Genomic DNA, 23,665 nt, shown 5'->3' with positions numbered 1-23,665 from the left:
AAACATTTTACAAAATCATATCTATTCACAATATATAACAATTCATGAACACAGAAGTTGATGTGCAGGGAGCAAATTTAAGAAGTTAATTGTTGTCAATATGTAAGTTTCCGACCTTGAAATGCTAATAAACCATTCGCCCGACTCCACGGGTTAATTAAAGTGCCAGTGCCAAAAGTATTTCGCATGCAGTCAGTTTGGATTGTTCAAAGGTTATTTTTCATTTTCATAGATGCTGCATTAAAGCTTCGTTCTTTGTTCAAGCTTTGTTTGTATATAGTGGGTAGCAACAGCCTCTGACAGTAAAGCGCCTGTAATACTGTTTCAAACAATTCTTTTGTCAAAGAGACGTATCCCACTCTTCACAACAACACGAAATGCTTCACATAGCACTAATGCTGGAGAAAACTCTTTGTGGGAAGGGCAGGATATTTAAATATAAATAAATAAATAAATAGGTCCAGATCCTTCTTTAGCTAGTAGAGTGCACAAGGCTTTAACGCTGCAGTGCTTGTATGACCATGTGCTTGCAAAATTACAGAGTTACACAGAGCCACTGTTTGAAGATGAAACAAAGTAATATCAACTTTACTCTAGAAATACATGCATGATAGATGGGGTTGCCAAGTCCAATGCAAGAAACATCTGGGGACTTTGGGGGTGGAGCCAGGAGACTTTGGGGGTGGGGCCAGGAGACATTGGGGGCAGAGCCAAGAGCAAGGGTGTGACAAGCATAATTGAACTCCAAGGGAATTCTGGCCATCACTGCACATCTTTTTAAATGCCTTCCTTCCATAGGAAACAATAATAATAATAATAATTTTTATTTATTTATTTACAGCACCATGTTCTTGAAGACTACCTTCCTCAGGGAAACGGACCTCACTGAGAGCTGCTATGTCAATATTCAACCTGAGAAGTTCGTGGGCAACTAGAGCAGAGCGCCGTTCAGGGCGACCGCTATCTACTGTGTCAAGCATGGTTCTGATGTTCCAACACGCAAGCTTAAGTCTTTGCACACTTTGTGAGGCAGGTGCATGCCTTTTCTTTGTTGTTATTTTTTGACCGCAAGTAAGGATGCCCGTTGACCGCGGCTAGCCAACTGGGATGGGGGAGACGAGCTTTGTTTAGGCCACCTTTTCTAGGCCCCTCTCCGTGTGGAGCAAGCAGTGCTGTCCCTAGATAAGGCTGCTTGGTCATTCAGGGTGCTGCCGAAAGATGCTTTCGTCTCCGGGTCAGCATCAGGCGACCAATACCCTGAACCGCCTACATGCAGGATCGGGACTGCAGCTTCCAGTGGCATCTTCCACCTGCCGTTTCGCCCCTTGCCCATCACTGCAGGACTTGGTGTGTTGTGGGTTGTGGATGTTGATATGCCCTTCAGGCCTGCGCAGAGGAATTTTTAGGTGAAGCACGGTGTGCGCAGTACTGGCTCCACCCTTTCACCTTGGGGTCATCTGCCATGGCCCAGTAAGCCGGGACGCCGGCAGTGAGTCCTCCAGGTGGTAGGTGTTACATTAACGAGCTCTATCTGCCCGGGTTTGATGTTAGAGTTTTCCTTCTCTTGGCTGGCAAGGTTGGTGAGCCCAGCCTGCCCATCCGGTTATACCGCCGGACATTCGGTCGCACCATGACGTGGCAAACTCTGTGAGAAACAGGGGGGGACCAGCGGGAAGGTGTTGCCACGGATGCAGTAATGCAGGACAGGCCATTGCAGTGACCATCTGCCAGGCATAGCCGGACAGTGACCACTACACCGGGAAGGAGAGGCTATGTATTGCGCATACACTTTCCCTGGGGGGGCAGGATACAATAAAATACATTTAAATAATTTAGTTAAAACCACAACAGTTAAGGTGCTATAATACAAGACAGTATATATCAGATGGCTAGGTGTCACTTCAGGATTCAATCTTGTAGGCCATTTGAAAAAGGACAGTTTTACAGGCCCTGCGGAACTGATTATAGTCCCCCAGGGCTCGAACCTCCGCTGGTAACTGATTCCACCAATGGGGAGCTGTTATTGAGAAGGCCTGCTCTCGAGTTGTTTTCAGTTTGGCCTCCCTTGGTCCAGAGATTTTTAAGAGATTTTGGGAGCTAGATCTCAGTGCTCTCTGGGGGATATATGGAGAGAGGCGGTCCCTAAGGTAGACAGGTCCTCGGCCATAAAGGGCTTTAAAGGTAATAACCAGCACCTTGTAACGAACTCGGAACACAATGAAGGATAGGGGCACCTTCTTTTGGGGCTCATAGAATTGGACCCACTGGTCCAATCTTTTTGAAACTTGGGTATTTTGGGGAGAGGCACTAGATGCTATACTGAAAATTTGTTTCCTCTGTCTCAAAAAACAGCCCCCCCAGAGCCCTTGATACCCATGGATACCCCATCATTCCCTATGGGAATTGTTCATGGAGGTGCATGATGGCTGTGGGGGCAGGGCTTCCCCTGCTGGCCAGCTGGCTGGGGGAACGTGGAAGCCTGAAAAACCGGGGGATCCCACTCTGGGACCTGGGGACTGGGAAGCCTAATGACAGAACAAAGTTGGAGTTAAGTTGCACCTTTAAGACCAACAAAGTTTTATTCAGAATGTAAACTTTCATATGCATGCATACTTCTTCAGATGAGCAGATAGGGTACAATGGGTTGAAATACATGTTGTTGGTGGGTTAAGAGTATAAACTGATACAAAGTTAGGATCAAATGGCAAAATAGTGTAATAAATTGGAAGAGCACTTGGTCTGGATAGCAGTAAAAGGTAATAAAAGTTGCCTGTTAATTGCTGTTGCTGCAAGTCTAGGTAAAACAAAAGCACATGTATTTCCTAGTGTAGGGTAAAGAGACCGAGACAGATCCTATGCTTTCTAGCTAGTAGGTGGGAGTGAATGCAGAGAGATGTATCCAGCACCCATAAAATTTTCATTTAAACAAGAAGAGATTAAGAAAATTTTAGGATGTGATATAACAAACAATGGAATATATCTTGCAAACTTTGGAACATATCTTGCAGGGCAAAATTACATGTTATTTAAAGACAGTTATGTGACAACCTGGTCTAAAATGCGAAAAGATTTGAAAAGATAGTCCAAACAACGACTATACTGGCTTGGAAGAATCTCTGCAATTAAAATGAATGTATTACCAAAATTAAACTTTCTGTTACAGATGATTCCAGTGTCAGTCTCCAAAAAGATTCTGTGTGACTGGCAAAAACAAACAAATAAATGTGTATGAAAAAATAAGAAGCCAAGAATAAGACTTAAAATACTGCAAGATGAGAAGAAGAGAGGAAGTCTAGCAATACCTAATACCAAAGCCGCTAGGTTATTATGGATATCAGATTGGATCAAAAACCCTAATGAAAGACTGATTAGAATCTTCAAGTCTTGATGATGGACTACATAGTTGTCTCTGGATTAAAAACTCTATATCAAAAAACCGAACCCAAGATAAAAGATATGTAATTAGACAGAGCTTATTTAAAATAATGGGAAAAGCTACAAAAGAGTATCAGCCCTACAATCTCACCATTAATGTCACCAGTAGATGCTTATTATGATAATCAGACAAGAAGAAATAATGACTTTATAACTTATAGCCATATGAAAAACTTGCAAGGTATGATCAAGATGTGGCAAGAGATCAAAGAAGAAGGAAAGGAAATCAAACAGCGGACATACTCTCAAATTCCTTCAAGACTTAAGAATATCTGTACCAAGGGAGGTGTTACCAAAGAACTGACTGGCTTTGAAAAGATCATTTCACAATCTAAAGTCCATTTATTAGGACAAATTTACAGGTTATTGCTTCAATATGACTGAAGAAGAACAGGTAAAATCTTGCATGATCAAATGTTCTTGTTTATTCTTTCAAAGAGAAAATTCATGTCAAATACTGTAATAATGATGTTTTACTATCTGCTCTTCCATTTGAAATTATTAAATGATTAAGACAGTATCTAGTCTTTCAGGATGGTTTAAATTTAGTACAGGAATTTGTCTAACTGTAAAAGATGCAATCTTTTTGCTAATATAATATCGCAACCAAGAAAATTCTTGTCTATTCTTTTAAAGAGAGAATTTACCTCAAAATACTGTGATAATTTTGTTTTATTATCTGTTCTTGTTAAAAAAATAATTAACCCAGGTCTGGCTCCTTCATAATTATTGATGTATTGGAATTGCTTGTATATTGCTTATCTGTGCACATAGGGTTATAGGAGGAGATGTTCTTTTTTTTAAAACCGTTGCCTTGAAAAGTTCAGAACGGTAGGCTTTGTGCTCTGGTAAGGCAGATAGCGAAAAGCTACTTCGTGGGAAAAGAATGCAGAATGTAAGGGGAGGGGGACTGTTGCTTTGCGCTGGGGAGGAGTCAGATTGTGAATCCTTTTGGCCGGTTTGGTCACGGGGGCAGAGAGGAGGAGGAGGGGGGTTTCTTGCTTCGAGAATGCTTTAAAAACAACAGCTTGAGCTAAAAAAGACAGAGAGAGAGAAAATCAGCTCAGCCTGGAATCTCTTTCTCTCCATTTGCAAATGATCTTTTTTTTTCTTTTTCTTCTCTTTCTTTCTTAACAAATAAACCTTTGGATTATGAGCAAAGAAGTCTTAAGCCTGGTAATTGCTGATTTGGGAAAGGGGCACAGCCCCAAAACCGGTTAACATTCTCACATGTGAATTATGTATTTTTTACTAAAACAGTTGACTATTTGATTTTACTTGTTGTACGTAACTATTCATGATATTTGAAAATTATTGATGAATTTATACTTTTCCCTTCCCCTTTTTTCCTTCTTTTTTGAAAAAGTAAAAAAATAAATAAATCACAAAACAGATTTGTTGCTTCAGCTTATCAGATGCATGACCAATGTTCTCAGCCGGAAAATATCTTGAGAGAAATTGTTATTCAGGGAGCCAAGAGGCTATGAAATAAAAGAAGAGCAGATAATTCTCTCAGGCAGAGATAGTCCTCCAATTTAAAACAACATTGGATTTACTTAGTAGGTAATTTAGCTAGATTTGAGTCCGGTAGAGCCTTAGAAACCAACAAGATTTTTGGGATATAAGCGTTCAAGGGTGAAAACTCTCATTGTCAGGTAAAAGCTATCAACTTCTGTCAATAGAGTTGGCAACTCTGGGTTGGGAAATGCCTGGAGTTTTGGGGGGTGAAGCCTGGGGAGAATGCGGTTTGGGGAGAGACGTCAGCAGGATATAACGCAATAGGATCCATCCTCCAAAGCAGCCATTTTCTCTAGGGGAATTTATCTTGGTGGTCTGGAGATCAATTGTAATAGCAGAAGATTGCCAAGTGCTACCTGGAAGCTAACAATCCAAAAAGAGTCACATGGACTGAAAAATGAAGAACAGGCCATGAAGCTCTGCGTTGAAAAAACACCTCTTATCTGTAATTGACAAATATATACTTCATAAAATGTATTTGTGACTTCTCCTTCATACAGACTAACATGGCTAACCGCTCTTCTTCTATATTCAAAAGCCTGTAGCAGAACTTTTCAATCTGCCAGGAAACTCTATTGCTGACCAGAAAGTCTTCATTCAGTGAAAGGAGACACCAGAATAAAAGTGGAATTTCTTTAAGGTTGTAATGGTAATTGCCTCAGCCTGGATAGCCTAGGCAAGCCTGATCTCATCAGATTTCAGAAGCTAAGTAGAGCTGGCCCTGGTTAGTACTTCCAAGGATATCCAGAGGCAGGCAAACCACCTCTGTTCTCCTCTTGCTTTGAAAACCCCACATGGTCACCATAAATCAGCTGTGGTTTGTTGGCAAAATAATTCAAAAAACAAATTAATTGTATTGAACAGGGCTTAATCAGAGATTATCCATTTCTTAACCACTATAGGTGTTAAATTTCTTCAGATAAGTAGGAAGATTGTATTAGCACCAGTTGTAGCTGTTGCAAATGGTCACTGCGCTTATCTTACATGGAGGGGGGGGATTGCACAGAAATGTCACCAATCACATCACCTGTATTTCCTTGCCTTTTCATTCCATCATCTGCAAATTTTCCTCTGCCTATGTATTTGTGCATGTGTATAATCTGCAGACTGAGATTATACTTCATGGATTTGATCAGGGTTTTGTGTTTGTAGAAAAAGCCCAGCAGGAATTTATTTCATATTAGGCCACACACTCCTGATGCCAGCTGGAACGGTGTTTCTGTGCGTTCCTGCTCTTTCTCTGTAATGACTCACTGTAATGATCCACTTTGAGTTCAAAGAAGAAAGGTGGACTATAAATGATGTATCAATGACATTATAGGGACTGTTGTCTCTACTATCTTTAGCTTGCTGAAAGTAGGGTCCTACTATGTAAATTTTGCAACACTTCATGTGTAAAGACTTATGCTTTGCTTAGGGTTCCCAACCCTCCCACCCTGGCAGGGGACCCTGGATTTCCAGCCTCTTCTCCCGCCCCCCCCCCCCAAATGGAAGCGGGAGGAGGGGGAAGGGGGGGCAATCCACGAGTCCGGTTGCTTTTGAGCCCATCTACGCTGAAGTGGAGAAGAGGCTGCAGCACAGCGGCGTCGCCCGCTCTGCCTCTGAAGTCAAATGAGAGAAGGGGATGGTGGAGGCAGGGGGAAAAGTGAGCCACAGAACTGGACGTCCCACGACGCTCCTTGCTTCCCGCTGCTGTGATCCACTGACGCACCAGCCTCCCAGCCTAATCACCTCCCCGTTCAGAAACACAACATTGTAGGTTCTTTTAGGGTGCAGGAACCTGAGCCACCATCAACACTTGACTGTAGAGTAGGGTTGCCAATCCCCAGGTGGGGGCGGGGGATCCCCCAGTTTGGAGGCCTTCTCCCCGCTTCAGGGTCGTCAGAAAGCGGGGGAAGGGGAGGGAAATTTCTTCTGGGAACTCTTATTATTCCCTAGGGAGATTTATTTCCATAGAAAATCATGGAGAATTGATCCGTGGGTATCTGGGGCTCTGGGGGGGGCTGTTTTTTGGGATAGAGGCGCCAAATTTTCAGTACAGCATCTAGTGCCTCTCCCCAAAATACCCCCCAAGTTTCAAAAAGATTGGACCAGGGGGTCCAATTCTATGAGCCGCAAAAGAAGGTGCCCCTATCCTTTATTATTTCCTATGGAAGGAAGGAATTGAAAAGGTGTGCCGTCCCTTTAAATGTGATGGCCAGAACTCCCTTTGGAGTTCAATTATGCTTGTCACAGCCTTGATCTTGGCTCCACCCCAAAGTCTCCTGGCTCCACCCCCAAAGTCCCCAGATATTTCTTGAATTGGACTTGGCAACCCTAGCTTTGCTTCATATATATATATATATATATATATATATATATATATATATATATATATATATATATATATATATATATATATATACACAATATAAAAAAAATCAGGGGTGGCCGACAGTAGCTCTCCAGATGTTTTTTGCCTATAGCTTCCATCAGCCCCAGCCATTGGCCATGTTAACAAAAGTGGTTAATCAAAGCAAGCATAATACTAAAATATTGTTCTCAGACACATCCTGTTTTGTTTTGTTTTTTTGCATTTTTAAATTGCCGCGTTTTGTCCTGAAAGAGCGAAGAGGGAGGATGGCAATCAAACAGAAAGGCGGGAAACAGGCAAATGCAGCTTTCTCCCTGAGCTAACCCAGCCAAAAGGCAAAAAGACGTATTAAAGAGGTCTGTTCAGTTAGGCGCCGCCCTCGTTTTGAACCATTTCCAGGGAAGAAAACACGCAGTCAAACACTGAGAAACGAAACTAAGGCTTGCTGAATGCTTCAGGGAGAGGCAGCCATGGCAGCGAGGGGCTCTCTGACGGACCTTTGCAATGAAATGAGCTGCCCCATCTGCCTGGAGTACTTCAGGGAGCCCGTGATTCTAGACTGCGGGCACAATTTCTGCCAAGCCTGCCTCACCCAGTGCTGGGGGGAGTCGGGCACAGGGGCTTCCTGCTGCCCGGAGTGTCGAGAAACGTTTCAGCAAAGGCATTTCAAACCCAATAGGCATCTGGCAAACGTGGTAGAAATAGCCCGGAAACTTCAGGAGGGGAAGTTAGCAGAAGGGACGAGGGGAGTGTGCGAGAAGCACCAGGAGCCCCTGAAACTATTTTGCAACGACGATCAGGCCCCCATCTGTGTGGTGTGCGACAGATCCAAAGAGCACAAGGCTCATTCTGTGGTTCCTGCCGAAGAAGCTGCCCAAGAATATAAGGTAGGAATTCACAGGCATAGAAGGGAAATTATTGGGATCCCTTTGTAACTCTGAATGGATTCATTCTGGTAAGACTTTTTTTAAAATCGTATACAAAAATGTATTAGAATACTCAGGACTCATTTTGGGCAGGAGCTCACAGGAGTGGAGCTCTAAATTTTATTATTGTACTGTTTCTTTCTTATCCTCACCCCATTTATACTTGCTTCTGGGCTCCATCGTTCAAACCCCCTGTGAGAATTTTGTTGAACTCTAAGATCTGACAATTAGAACTCTAAGATCTGACAACTCTTAAGATCTGACAATTCCACTATCCCCCCCCCCCAAAAAAAATGGGAAGATGACCAAAACATATAAAGCAGATAAATGGAAATCTACATCAGGACCCTGTAGCTGTATAGGAGAAAGTAGTTTAGAAAGTATGATGGGAATAAGGTTTTCCTATGACAATTATAATTCAAGAAGCATTTTAAGGTAGATGCTGAGCTGATAGGATTTAGTATACTTTCCAGTGATGTCAGGGGTGTGTGGCATATGCAAATGAGTTGTGCTAATGAGCTCCAGCATCTCTTTTTCTACAAAATGATCCCTGAGAATACTCCTCCCTCCCATCAAAGCAATGCCCCACTAAGAGTCCCCCCCAAGTAAAAGCATTTCTGGAAGCTGCCCACTCTCCCTTAATTAGGGTTGCCAGCCTCCTGGAGAGGCCCAGAGATTTCTAGCCCCACTGGTGGACCTCTTGATGGCACTTGGGTTTTTTGGTCACTGTGTGACACAGAGTGTTGGACTGGATGGGCCATTGGCCTGATCCAACATGGCTTCTCTTATGTTGCCAGAATTGGAATGGATCTCAGACTTTGAGAGGGAAGTTCTCTGAAGAAAATGGCAGCTTTGGAGGGAGGACTGTGATGTTATACCCCACTGAGGTCACCTTCCCTGAACCCTGCCCTCCTCAGGCTCTGCATCCAAACCTCCAGGGATTTCCCATCCCACAGTAGGCAAATCTACCCTTTCTTGTACTAGAAGACCATCTGTGGAATGGAGAAATTTTGCATACGTTCATACCAGGGGAAAATGTCCTGTCTTTTAATAGAGGCTTAATACACAAGGAAAGTGTACTTTCCGTGGCATGGAGGTAAATCATATCACCCAATATATAATATCCAATTAAATAGGACAGGACATTTTTTTCCAGGCCCATTGGCATCTGTAATCTGGGTAGCAACCCATTTCATGTTGGCAACCCTAACAAGTATGACATGTATCAAAATGAAAAGGAAGAAATAGAAAATTATGCCAATGAAGGGACTGGCTGTAAGTTACTACAAAGTACTCACAACTGGTGCTCAAAACTAACATCAACACCTCAAAAAAATTGGATTCAGTCATTACTATTCAAAGATACTGTTTATAAACATAGATCATCACACTAGCTAGAGCCATAAATTACCCATCCTGCTGATTGAACACATGACTCAAAACCTAACTGCAGAATACACAAATCCATGATCAATCCCCAAATTCTTTCAGGCAGGTGTTACCTGGGAGTTGACTGTTGAAATTCAGATTCCGCAGTGTTTGGAGGCCCAGTTTGGTGATTTGACCCTTATTGCATTGCTTAGATTAGGTCTGGGTAAAAGTTGGATCTACATGGATCTTCATGAATTCATATGATTTTTACATTGAAATGAAGTAAAACCAGTATTATTCTGTAGATCCTGTCTTAGACTATAGGCAGGACTTCAAAAGTCATGCCTCCACGAATTCGTGGTGCCTCAGCAGTGCAAAAACAGGATTCCAAAGCACAGATTCCCATGAGTTCATATGATTTTTATGGTGAAATGAAATCAAACCACCATCATGTTGTAGATCCTCTCTTAAGACTATAGGCAGCACCAGAAAAATCATGCCTCCACGAATTTATGGCGCCACAGCACTGAAAAAACATGTTTCCAAACCACGGATCCCTGTGGATCTTCATGATTTTTGCTTTGGGCCACCCCAAGATCACCAGCCAATCACATATCATGTCCATGGGCAGATTTTGCACCACAGAAATAATTGATTCATGGCTTCGTGGCTCCGCCAGGGACCAAAAACTTGGTTATGAACCACGGATCCTCATGGATCCCCATGATTTCTGCTTTGGATCCCCCCAAGCCCGCCATCCAATCACATATCATGTCCATGGGTAGAACTTGCACCACAGAAATCAGATCCACGGCTTCTTGGCAGCACCAGAAACCAAAAACTCAGTTTTGAACCACGGATCCTCATGGATCCTCATGATTTTTGCTTTGGATCCCCCCAAGCTCATCATCCAATCACGTATCATGTCCATGGGGAGAGTTTGCACCACAGAAATCGTGGATCCACGGCTTCATGGCAGCGCCAGGGACCAAAAACTTGGTTTTGAACCACAGGTCCTCATGAAGCCGCGTGATTTCTGCTTTGGATCCCCCCAAACCCTCCATCCAATCACATATCATGCTCATGGGCAGAATTTGCACCACAGAAATCATGGATCCACGGCTTCATGGCAGTGCCAGGGACCAAAAACTTGGTTTTGAACCATGGATCCTCATGGATGCACATGATTTCTGCTTTGGATCCCCCGAAGCTCACCATCCAGTCACATATCATGTCCATGGGCAGAGTTTGCACCGCAGAAATCATGGATCCACGGCTTCGTTGCAGCGCCAGGGACCAAAAACTTGGTTTTGAACGGATCCTCATGGATCACCATGATTTCTGCTTTGGATCCCCCGAAGCTCACATCCAATCATATATCTCTATGGGCAGAGTGCACCACAGAAATCGTGGATCCACAGCTTCGTCGCGGTGCCAGGAACCAAAAACCTGGTTTCAGACCACGGATCTTAATAGATCTTTCTGTTCTTGCTTCGGATCACCCCAAGCTCCCCCTGGAGTCATATATTATGTCAATGGCCACAACTTACATCCTAAAACCATGGATCCACAGCTTTTTGGTGAAACCTTGGAGCAAAAACTGGTCCTGCACCATGGTTCCTAATAGATTTTTCTGTTCTTGCTTCATATCATCCCAAGTTCCCCCTCAAGTAATATATCATGTCAGTGGCCACAACTTATATCCATTACCATGGATCCACAGTTTTGCGGTGACACCATGGAGCAAAAAATGGTCCTGCACCATGGAGCCACATGGATCCTCATGGTTTTTGCTCGGGGTCACCTGAATATCAACATCAAACTACATATGTCCATGGGTAGAGTCTGCACCACAGAAGTTCTGGGTCCATGGGTTCGTGGCAACTCCTTGGAGCAAGAACAGAGCTAAAAGGTATAGAGTCTTATAGAGTCTTGGTCTTCTTATTGATAGACCTGGCATTGCATAGCATCAGTGTTAAAGGGGAGTATATAACCTGTACCCTCCCACCAAAGTTTCGAGGGATGTGATGAAGGTTGGAAGGGGACCAAGCATGTCCATATCTCTGTTTCCTTCCATGCCAAGACCTCCTCCCACCGCTATACCTCCTGCCCTGGATAACTGGAATCCCCAGTCCAGAGCTGGCACTTTACATGATGTTCTCAATATGCATGCTGTTCTCCATATAGTATCATAGAGTTGGAGGGGACCTCCAGGGTCAGCTAATCCAACCCGCTGCACAATGCAAGAAATTCACAAATACCTCCCCCTAAATTCACAGGATCTTCATCGCTGTCGGCTGGCCATCTAGCCTCTGTTTAAAAACCTCCAAGGAAGGAGAGGTCACCACCTCCCAAGGAAGCCTGTTTCCCAACCCAGAGCTGGTAACCCTACTGAAATGAACGTCTCTGCCTGACTTTATCAAAGTGAAGCAGTTTTGTGGACTTCCTGGAGGCATCTGGTTGACCAATGTAGAAAACAGAGTGCTGGACTCCCCTGCTCCGGCAGCGAGGGAGGGATATAAATCCAATGAACTTGCTCTTTTTCAACACTTGCACATGAAAGCTTATACCCAAAGCAAAAATCATGGGATCCATGAGGATCCGTGGTCCAAAACCAAGTTTTTGGTCCCTGGCACTGTCATGAAGCTGTGGATCCACGATTTCTGTGGTGCAAATTCTGCCCATGGACATGATATGTGATTGGATGATGAGCTTGGGGAGATCCAAAGCAGAAATCATGAGGATCCATAGTCCAAAACCTTTTGGTCCATGGTGCTGCCACGAAGCCATGGATCCATTATTTCTGTGGTGCAAACTCTACCCATGGACATGATATGTGACTGGATGGTGAGGTTGGGGGAATCCAAGACAAAAATCATGTGGATCCAAGAGGATCCGTGTTTCAAAACCAAGTTTTTGGTCCCTGGGGCTGCCACAAAGCCGTGGATTCATGATTTCTGTGGTGCAAACTTCATGGGATCACCATGGCCCAAAAAAATGGTTCCAGATTTTGGATGGTTGGCTTGGGGGGATCCAAAGCAGAAATCATGAGGATCCATGAGGATCCGTGGTCCAAAACCAAGTTTTTGGTCCGTGGTGCTGCCACGAAGCCGTGGATCCATGATTTTTGTGGTGGAAGCTCTGCCCATGTACATGATATGCGATTGGATGGTGAGGTTGGGGGGATCCAAGGCAAAAATCATGAGGATCCGTGGTTCAAAACCAAGTTTTGGTCAATGGTGCTGCCACGCAGCTCTAGATCCATTATATTTGTGGTGCAAACTCTGCCCATGGATATGATATGTGATTGGATGGTGGGCTTGGGGATATCCAAAGCAAAAATCATGAGGATCCGTGGTTCAAAATCAAGTTTTTGGTCCATGGTGCTGCCACTAAGCCATGGATCCATGATATCTCTGGTGCAAACTCTGCCCATGGACATGATATAAGAACTGATGGTTAGTTTGTGGGTATCCGAAAAAGATCATGAGGATCCGTGGTTTGGAAACATGTTTTTCCACTGCTGTGGCGCCACAAATTTGTGGAGACATGATTTTTCTGATGCTGCATATAGTCTAATACAGGATCTACAGGGTGATGGTGGTTTGATTTCATTTCACCGTAAAAATCATATGAATTCATGAGGATCCATGCTTTGGAACCCTGTTTTTGCACTGGTGAAGCACCATGAATCCGTGGAAGCATGATTTTTGTGGTCCTGCCTATAGTCTAAGACAGGATCTATAGAATTACAGTGGTTTGATTTCATTTCAATGTAAAAATCATATGAATTCATGAAGATCCGTGTAGATCCGACTTTTACCCTTTTTCGCTTAGATTCCATTTTGCTTGGTGCCAGTTCCCTTCTTTGCCTTCACTGCCCATGGCCATTTAATCCCACCGGCTGTCGTGATGTGTGATTTCAGCAAGGAAAGCAGTGTTGATACCACAGACAAATACAGCTGATCGGTCAACCCTAGTTTCTTTAGTTTTAATGTCATTGCATCCTGAATTCTTGTCAGGGCTCCATTTCCAATTAAGCATGGCCACCAAATATTCAGATTGAAATTACAAACTTTAAAACGGGTTTACAAAATCTGAGAAAGAAGAGCAGAGAAGTGGTGAATGAATAAAATCACAGGAAATGTAGTTTTTTTTTCTCCAGCAGCCATGATTCTTAAGATTTGTATCATTTTTTTATTATTTATATCATGTATAGTCTGCCTTTCTCACAGAGACTTGTAGTGAATCAGTACAGTTGACAAAATCTGACATTCGGTTACCAGTGCATTAGGATTTTAGAAGTTTGGAGACACCAGAAAGAATTGAAATGTTGTACAAGTATTCACATGGCACATTAAGTTGTACATAAATTACATAAACAGGATCCTTTTTTACAATAACTTCTGCACAGCACTATAGACCACAGTTCCTAACCATATATCCAAGCAAGTTTGCAAAACCATTTTGTTCAGTACAACTCTGTTATCTGCTCAGAAAAGCCCTTCTGAATAGTTCAGTTTTTCATACTTTGTGGAAAGCCAGGAGAGTGGTAGCTTTCCTGACTTCCTAGGCAAACCATTCCACAAAGCAGGATTGCTGATTAGTAATCCAGCAGGCTCATCTACTAGAACTTTTTTGTTTCTGCAGGAAAAAATTAAAATCCTGCTGATGTCTCTGGAAAAAAAGAGAGAACAGTTTGTGAACTGGAAAGAGATTCAAGAGTTGAGAAGCCAGGAATTTATGGTAGGTCGTTAATTGCTTGGACTCACGTGTTGGAGATGAGCATTGGCTAGTAGATACCTACTGACTCTGCCCCCTTCCTCCAATTTCTGTGTGTGTGTGTGTGTCCCCTCCCCCATTCAGTTAGAAGAAGACAAGCAGAAAGTCAGGTCTGCCATTGGAAGGATGCATAAGATTCTTGAGGAAAAAGAGCATGAATGGCTGTCCCAACTGGAAGAGATGGAGAAACAGATGGAGAAGAAGAAGGAAGAAAATGTTGGGCGGCTCTCTGAGGAAATTTCCCATCTCAGTCGCTTGATCACAGAAATGGAGGGGAAGTGCCAACAGCCATCACATGAGTTCCTGCAGGTGAGAGAATGTTTCTGAAATTCTCCTTTTTTCAGTTTTCTCTTCATATTTTAGGTGAATTGCCCGCTGTTTTTTCTGACATGGAAATGATACATTAGGACTCCTCAGTTGTTCTCTATTTTATGCTTGTTTCGCATCAGTGTGAGGACAGAACAGCATAAAAATCAACCAAGGCAGACAGCACAGAGTTAACAATCCAGTCTGTAACACCAAAAGAGCTTGTAATTAAGAACATGATTCTGAGAATGACATTTGGTTTTCATAGACATGGAAGGGCAAAATAAGAATATCACAAGTGGGGATGTGTAAGAAACTTGCAGGAGCAGGTATCCCACTCTTCCCACCTTTGTTTCCTCCCCTTTCTTCCTACTTTTTTCAGTCTCTCACTCTTTCTCCCTCCGCCACCTCTTTTCTTAGTCTCTCTCCTCCTTGCCTATAACTTTCTGTCTTTCTGACTCCCACCACATCACTCTTTCTGCCCCCATCACCCTCCTGGTCTCCTGCCTGCTTCAACCCCCCCCCCCCCTGCAGTGGCAGTGGCAGTGGTAATGGCAGTGCTCCCAGCCACCCACCTGCTCCCCCACACAGAAAGCAATTGCTCTCCAGGAATCACAGTGGACCCCCCAACTACAGAGATCAGTTCCCCTGCAAGCTCCAGGTTGGGAAATTCCTGGATATTTGGGGGTGGAGCCTTAGGATGGTGAGATTTGGGGAGGAGAGCAACTTCAGTAGGGCATAATGCCATAGAGTTCACTCTCCAAAGCAGCCCTCACCTGGAGGTTGGCAACACTAGTTCCCCTGGAGAAAATGGCTGCTTTGGAAGGTGGAGTCTATGGCATTATATCTTCTCCTTTTTATCTGCACAATAACCATGTGAAGCAGGTTAGGCTAAAAGCATGTGACTGGTCCAGGATCATCTAGTGAGCAAAATGGGGAACCTGGGTCTCTCAGACCGTACTCTGAAGCGTTATGCCACACTGGCTTTCATAGGGTGACTGCTTTTGAACAACAGCAAACAGCCAAGTCTCATGCAAGTCACACAGAGGCTGCTGTCAGGTCTAGGGTTGCCATCTTCCAGGTGGGACCTGGAAATCTCTCAGAATTATAACTGCATGCAAAAGAGATCTGTCTCCATGGAGAAAATGGCTGTGGCATTATATCTTCCCTCCCCAACCCTGTCCTCCTCAGACTTCACCACAAAATCTCCAGGGATTTTCCAGCCTGAAGCTGGCAACCCAAGTCATACTGACCCCAATGAATCTTCCCTCAAAGGCCAGAATTGGCCTGGAAAGAGCCCTGCCCCATACCCCTGCCTTTTTACTCACAAAACCCCATCCTGAAATAATGTTATTACTTAGCAACAGCCACCGAGGGAATCTATTTTTTTAAGATACAAGCACTCCTTTTATAATTTTAAGGTTTTTTAAAAACTCAAGTCATTTTTTTTAATTTCATATTTTTCTGCAAACCTGGGGCCCTTTTCAGGTTTGTAGAAAGATCCATTTTGCCTGTTCACAGCTCTAGTCACCAGATGTAAATATCCAAAGATTAGCAACTTTGCTATAGAATATAAGAAAAGAAAAAAAGTCCAGTGTGTGTAGCTGAGACCCTCTTCTCTCTTTTTTTTTAGGACCTGAAAAGTACCTTGAATAGGTATGTGGCTGTCTCTATCTCCTCCTTCTGTTTTATCAATTCTGGGAGATTTTGTAGTGGAAAAAAACATGCTTGGACAAAATAGCATTCCAAAATATTGTAAACATACTAAACTTCAAAAGCAGTTTACTTCTGTTCATTAATATATAAATTAGTATGGGAGAATTACATTTTTTTTAAAAACTGAACAAAAATGCATAATACAATTGAGTACAAATCTGTAGGGATGATATAATAGTTCCTGAAATTATGTCTCATATGTGGTATGGGAATATTCTTATGATTAGATTTTGGCAGGACCAGATCTACATTTTTTTTGTGGGGGGGATTAAAAAATGGCACCTCCTTATGGGCCCATTCTGTCTTATGGGCCCATAGAATAGAATGGACTCCATACCCAATTTGGCACACACATCCCCTCCAGTGGCACCCAGAGCAAGCGCCCCCTCTGCTCCTCCCTAGATCTGGCCCTGGGAATGAGGAATCTTTTTATCCCAGCCATTTCACCCAATTGTATATTATCAGAGGCTGGGTACTTTTCCTAGAAAAATGTGCATTAGTGTGTTTTTTGTTCAGTAAGGTCATTGTATCCCACTTCCACCAATAGACTTCTTTCTGTCCGCTTCTTAGCACCTTGCATAATTTTATGGCTTGGATCCCACCAAGAAATCTGCAGGCACAAAGAGGGGCAGTTTCCACTGATCTCTCATTTCTAGAAGACCTTTGATTCCCCTCGTCCCCAAAAAACCTTTTCGGGGGGGGGGAGGGGCTTTTTCAGATGAGGTAACCAGAGCTGTGCACAGTATTTCAAACTTGGCCCTCTAACCTTTCGATATGGAAGTATATATTCTACGCTTGAGCAAGGAAACCCATCTGCATGTCTGTACCAACTCTCATCTTTTCCATTGGTTCTTCCAATGCTCACAAGAGAAAGAAAGGAGCTACAGCAAGACTGTGAAAAATCATGTTATTTCCATCTGATGGCTGAGACTTTTCCTGTCAAGCTTCTAGGTTAGCCTGTTACCTTCCTAAGGAGAGAATTATTCTGGAGAATTCCCCCCCCCTCCCTCACATTAAAAATGAAAGAGTAGAATTGAACAGAACAAAGCTCAGTTGGATAAAAGAGATCTAGTATTTGAATAGCAGGCAAAGAACCTTATCCATGAGCAGTGAGTACTTCTCTCAGTGGAGGACTCCAGCCTACCGTTCTTCAGATTACATGCTTACATTTGATGCAATATTTCTTTGTCACACTCCTTTTCCCTTCTAGGTATAAGAAAGAACAAGTGGAGCATGCAGTGGGCCTTTCTACCTGGTTGCAGTGGAGACTCACAGCTTGCTCACAGAAGTGTTCTGCTTTAGGAAAGGCTGTAGAGAAATGTGCAGGTATTGGGAACAACTTAGAATGGCTGACTGCAAAATTGTGGATGTGTGTCTGCAGAGAAGCTTGAATTTATTTAGCTTACATCATTTATACCCCCCATCTCTTTCCCCAGTGGGCCCCAAGGTAGCTTACAATGTTCTCCATTTTATCATCACAGCAACCTGTGAGGTAGATTAGGCTGAGAATGTGTGACTGGCCTTGTCCAATCAGCCTGTTGCCAGGGGTGGGATATAGGGACTGAATCACACAAGGGCTGAAGTGTCTGCACTGACTGGCATTTGTTTCCAGGCACAGTTCTTACCTTTAAGTCTCTAAATGGCTTGGGCCCAGGGCACTTGAAGGGCAGCCTCCTCCCATATTGTCCAACTTATCAATTAAGATCTGCCTCACAACCTCTGGTCTCTGTTCTTTCACTTCCAGAGGTGAGGCAGTTGGCAACAAAAGGCAGGGCTTTTTTCAGTAGTGGCAGCTCACTTGTGGGACACCCTTCCACTTGAGGTTTGCCTAGCACCTACACTGATCTCTTTCAGACTCCAGACTAAAACTTTTCTTTCACCTTAAGGGCTGACGTTTCTAGGACTGTTTGGGCCTGGAAACCATTATTTTAACCTGTCAGTAGTTGTTTGTGTGGCCTGTGTTTTTATGCTACAGCTGCATTTATAATGCTGGAATCTAATTAATATCTTTTAAAGGTTTGTTTTTTATTATTTTGTAAGCCATCTTGAGCAGGTTCCTGGAGAGGCAGAAAAAAAATTTCTAAATAAATACCATTTTTCAAGATAGCTGAGATGCAAATGGAGATATGCAATAATGTGTGAATGGATATGTAAAGGAAGCTTTTGGTGCCCAAATCTTGGTTATTGTATTTACCGGTATTTTGTAGTGGATATCACCAGTATCATGTAGTGGATAGAATGTAGAATTAGGAACATGAATACCTTGCTTCAGATCTCTGGTGGGTTATGAAGCTCACAGGATAGCCTTAGGCCAATCTCCTTCTCTTGGCCTAACATATCTCAGTAGGATTGTTCTAAGTCAGGGGTGTTGAACTCATTTGTTATGAGGGCTGGATCTGACATAAATGAGACCTTGTTGGGCTGGGCCATGTGTGTCATAAAATGTAATGTCAGGTAGCAGAGATACAAACTTTGTAAAGGACATAGACAAACACAAAGGTCGTTTTCGCACTCACCTCCAGCCAGCGCGACCCCCCTCTTCACCGCGCAGGATCTGCGCGGATTTCGCACTAAATGCCGCGGAGCAGCCTTTTGCGCCGGAAACTCCCGTCGCAAAAGCTGCGCAAACGCCAAACTGCTTTTTGGCGATTTACGTTTGAGCGGCTTTTGCGACGGGAGTTTCCGGCGCAAAAGGCTGCTCCGCGGCATTTAGTGCGAAATCCACGCAGATCCTGCGCGGTGAAGAGGGGGTCGCGCCGGCTGGAGGTGAGTGCGAAAACGACCAAAGAGGTTTTTTTAAAAAAAAACCCTTAAAACATGCTTAAGATATGGTCTTAAAAGTGCTTTCTTTGTATCTCTCTCATGGAATCCAGGGAACTGGGCAAAGGAAACTCTGGCTCTTTCCTTCCTTCCCCAAGGGAGGCGCCTCAGCCAGTGGAGAAAACAGAGGTTTTGTTCTGTATCTCCTGTGCAATTGAGCAAGCCCTGCAAAGCAAGCTGTGATGCAGAAGGAAGCAAGAGAGAGGGAGAAGGAAGCAGACAACAGCCAGTTGCTCGGGGGCCTGATAGGAGCCCTCTGAGGGCCTGATTTGCCCCCGGGCCACATGTTTGACACCCCTGTTCTAAGTAGTATAGGGCCTCAGAGACCAATTAGTTTCTTTTGAGCTCTGTATAATTATGATCCAAGTGGGCAGTTGATTCTCTTAGTATAGAATGGTCTTTGGGTGTGCCCTGTAATGGAACTGAAGGATGACAGTGGGCAGCCTGTGCAGAGTTAATTTGCTCCATTCCATTTTTTTAAGAATTCATCAGTCGACTGCACCAGTAAGGATGACCAGTGTGTGGGCCAAGGCATGGAAGTCTATTGTAACTGCCCAAGAAGGGAGAAAGAGTGTTCAGGGTATTTGGACTTGTGACCTGGTGCCACCAATACTCTTTGTTGCTATGAGATGCTGTAATAAAACCAATAAAATTCAAAAATTAAAAAAAAAATTACATTATGCAACATGGTTTTTATTTCTACTCTGAATGAACTGTGTGTTATTTGACATATTTAATCATGAAATGACACATTGCTGTATGCAAATCATATCACCTTTTCTTCCCCCAATAGAATCTTTGGAAGAAGTCCTGAAGGAAGGTAATTATGTGGGAATGAGAGGGTATACCTTTTGAGGGGAAGGTGGCACTTGGGAAAAAGACCAAAGAATGGAATACTCTGCTGATTTGAGATTACACGCCAAATTCCCAAGTCCTAATTTAAATGCTGATCTGCCAAATTCCCAAGTCCTAATTTAAATGCTGATCTGAATGAGCAATTTCACGTCCGTGTCTGTGGTTTGTGGTATGGTGTGGTGCTTTTTACTTTAACTAACAATCTGATATACAGCAGGAATCTAAAGAAATCTGTTACCTTTCCCTCCTTGTAACAGAATGTCTGGAGGCTCTGGATCAAGCATTAAACAAAGGTAAATTTCTGGGGCTGAAATAGAAGAGCAGTTTGGATGGGAGATGGCTTATGATATATAAATATAGGATCAAGGAGTTGGGGATACCTCTGATAACCCTGGGGACCCCAATCCCCCATCCCCATAGTAATTCATTCAGCATGGTCTTCACTTTAGTGCTCTTCTTAATAAGGGATTTCATTTTAAACCATTTTAAAGAATGAATTGACACATTATTCTTGTGTTATGACTAAATTTCTCACATTTTTTTTTCAAATACAGGGTCACTGAAACGAATGCGACACAGAGGTAAACTGCCTGCCAGGAACTAATGGAGATGGGACACTGTAGATGGCAGCAGCCCCTTGTTCAAATATTTGAGCATTTTGATAGTTAGATTGCTCAATCCTCCACTCTGGAGAAATCAACTGTGACCCACCCTCCCCCCCACCCCCGCCACACACACACACCCCTTCCCTCAAACACTACTCTCAATAGTGGGGATGGGTAAAATAATACAGAATCACTAAAGGGTGAACAGTGAAGACTGGTTAAAATTGCTCCTCAGCATCCAATTAACCATATGTGCCTAGGTATTTTATTATTGTTATGAATTGTCAACAGTTATTTGACTGGTAGGTGATGTTCTGCAACTGAGATCTAACAAGTTCTTGGGAATAGTGGTTGTATCTCTGCAGGATTCTTGCTCTTCTGAGTGACACTGTCTTTTGGAATTGAGCTGTTGTTCTTGCCTTCTCTTGGGAGGATTCTGAGAGCCAGTTTGGTGTAGTGGTGAAGTGTGCCGACTCTTATTTGGGATCTTGATTCCCCACTCCTCCACTTGCAGCTGCTGGAATGGCCTTGGGTCAGCCATAGCTCTCGCAGAGCTGTCCTTGAAAGGGCAGTCTCTGTGAGTGCTCTCTCAGTTCCACCCCTCTCACAAGGTGTCTGTTGTGGGGAAAGAAGGTAAAGGAGATTGTAAACCACTCTGAGATTCAAAGTGAAGGCTGGGATATAAATCCAATATCACCATCTTCTATGTAGCCTTTGTCCCATCCATGCCTATGGTTTTAGGAGAAAACATACATTGTGGTTTTATTTTAGATGTGGATGTTTAGCAATATCCTTTTGCTGGGCCTCAAATGCCCTCATTAGCCAAATGGTTGCTTTCAGGCCGCCAAGATGGATTTATACCAAGCCTCTTCTTTCCTTCTCTCTCTCTGTCCTGCAGTGAATGTGATTCTTGATCCGGACACTGCCCATCCCTGCCTTATTGTGTCTCCAGATCTGAAGAGTGTGAGATGGGGAAGCAAAAAGCATGACATTCTTGACAGCCCTGAGCAATTTGAGAATATGTTCTGTGTACTGGGCCATGGAAAGTTCTCTTCAGGAAAACACTGGTGGGAAGTGGAGGTGGAAGTAGAGGAAATGGAGGAGGCGAAGATGAGGGCACTGTGGGCTGTGGGGGTAGCACCAGATTCTGTGATGAGAAAGGGAGGGAGGACAGTCCCTACTCCTGAAGAAGGGTTCTTGGTTGTGGGGAAGCTGTTTACTGGTTCATTATCATCCGGTCAGCTCCAGGCTTTCACTTCACCTAACTGGACCACTTTGACCTTGAATCATGAGCCTAGGAAGATCCGGGTGTCCTTGGACCATGAAGAGAGCTGTGTAGAATTTTTTGATGCGGATACAGATGATCTGATTTTCACTTTCCCTTCAGCCTCATTCTCTGGGGAGATGATCCGCCCCTTTTTCTTTTTGGCTGGGAATATCAGAATGAATTGCTAAATTCTGAGTAGAATTCCCATCATCCCAAAATACGGATTCTGAAGAGCCAGCTAGGATCTTCATGCTTTTCAGGAAGAGTATTTGGTTCCTCAGACTCTGTGGAAGAAATAAACAGAACCAAAATTTGGGGGGAGGAAAGCTAGGTTTTGAAGCTTTCTTCTGTTGAACTGAATAAACAGACTTTATCCCCCCAATAAAAAAAAAGACTGAAGAAATGTTTTGCGGCAAGTTTTCTGTGTCTTGAACATCTACCTGACTAGGACAAATTCCACAGGGGCAGGCCACTTTTGACTTGCCTGTCATGAGTTATAGGCTCCCTGCCCTAAAATATAGGCGTGAGCCTTAGCAGGAAAGAAAAGCTATCCTTGTTTAAACCCCCCCCCCCCCTTTCTGTTAATAAATGTGGTTATTTCAAAACACTGTAGTGAAAGTTTGTTGTTTCTGTCTCTGTCTGTGGTCACTGTTAACCTTGACTCCTATTTATTCCCACCATTTTTGCTCCAAACATGAGTGATGTTTTCAGAAAGCAGAAGTGTTGCCTGGAACTCTCTTACTGTATCTCCTAGGAGGCAGGTGTCTGCACTCCTGGGGCCATCTCTCTGACTGGAGTCAGGGCAAGAAGCACTCCAGATGGAGACAGTGCTTGTTCAATCCCAGCCAGTCCATGACTGATCTTAAGTGTCAGTCAGTCATCTTTATTACAATCATTAGACCATCCATGTACAAAAAAAACCACAAAAGAGTTAAAAATTGAAAGTTAAAAAATTTGCATTAAATATACAAGCAGAGAGGAGGGATAAGAAATATATCCATTATTCAAGTCCAGAATTTAAGCCTGGTTAATGTACATCTTCTGCATCTTGTTGCTTCAGCACTCAGAACAGAAGAACTGTATTTATATGCTCTCCATATAAAATTATATACAACATCATGACCAGTTATGTAGGAATAACACTGAATTAAATATTAAAGCTGTTACGGTAGGTAGGGGAGAATGGCATCTTTTCTTGTTGGGAAACTCCCTTAGAGCAGGGGTTCCCTGGTAACCAGCCACCAGCATTCGGGATCTCCTAAGGACATCTAGACTGACCCACTGAGAAGGTATTCTGGTGCAGTATTAGAACAATATCAAAGTGATACAGTAGGAAGAAAATACTTTATAACCAACCATGGTGCATCTGTGCATTCTAGCATGCAGGGAAGAGAGTCAGACATCCTAGAAAAATGAATTGTCATATTTGGGGAGCGGGGGAGGAGTCTTTATAAAAAGGTTCATTATAAAAGCAGAAGGGTAGTTGACTTCAAAAAAGTTGTGAAAAGAGGGCAAAACAAAATGGGAAATGCATGCAGCAAGATAGCACAAAATTCAAATTAAAACAGTTGAGGGAGCTAAACACATTACCTACTAGCCTGTTCCTAAGAGCGTGTGCAGAGTTCCTTGCTGGAACAAAATGTTAGACAAGTCTAGCCTCTACCCAGTCTTTCGTTGACCCAGTTTCCACTAAAGACAAGAATATCTTGAT

General features: G+C 43.3%; 1 protein-coding gene across 1 annotated transcript; it reads left to right on the top strand.

Annotated features, from left to right (window-relative positions):
* Nucleotides 1–7,727: 7,727 nt before the first annotated feature.
* Nucleotides 7,728–22,566, top strand: LOC132571939 (zinc finger protein RFP-like). The gene is made up of 9 exons (XM_060238730.1): nt 7,728–8,193; nt 14,254–14,349; nt 14,470–14,694; nt 16,325–16,347; nt 17,618–17,733; nt 20,021–20,047; nt 20,340–20,375; nt 20,637–20,663; nt 21,586–22,566. The coding sequence occupies exons 1-9, from the start codon at nt 7,756–7,758 to the stop codon at nt 22,140–22,142; spliced, it is 1,545 nt and encodes a 514-aa protein (XP_060094713.1). The 5' UTR covers nt 7,728–7,755; the 3' UTR covers nt 22,143–22,566.
* The last annotated feature ends 1,099 nt before the right edge of the window (nt 22,567–23,665 follow it).

Source organism: Heteronotia binoei, chromosome 5, assembly GCF_032191835.1.
Source record: "Heteronotia binoei isolate CCM8104 ecotype False Entrance Well chromosome 5, APGP_CSIRO_Hbin_v1, whole genome shotgun sequence".
Taxonomy (NCBI): Eukaryota; Metazoa; Chordata; class Lepidosauria; order Squamata; family Gekkonidae; genus Heteronotia; species Heteronotia binoei.
The sequence above is the reverse complement of the archived record's forward strand: the minus strand, read 5'-3'. Positions and strand labels throughout refer to the sequence as shown.

Coding starts and splice junctions, on each gene's coding strand:
- LOC132571939 (XM_060238730.1), top strand. CDS start 7,756: ATGCTTCAGGGAGAGGCAGCCATGGCAGCGAGGGGCTCTCTGACGGAC. Junction 14,695..16,324: donor CATCACATGAGTTCCTGCAG/GTGAGAGAATGT, acceptor CTTTTTTTTTAG/GACCTGAAAAGTACCTTGAA. Junction 17,734..20,020: donor GGCTGTAGAGAAATGTGCAG/GTATTGGGAACA, acceptor TTCCCCCAATAG/AATCTTTGGAAGAAGTCCTG.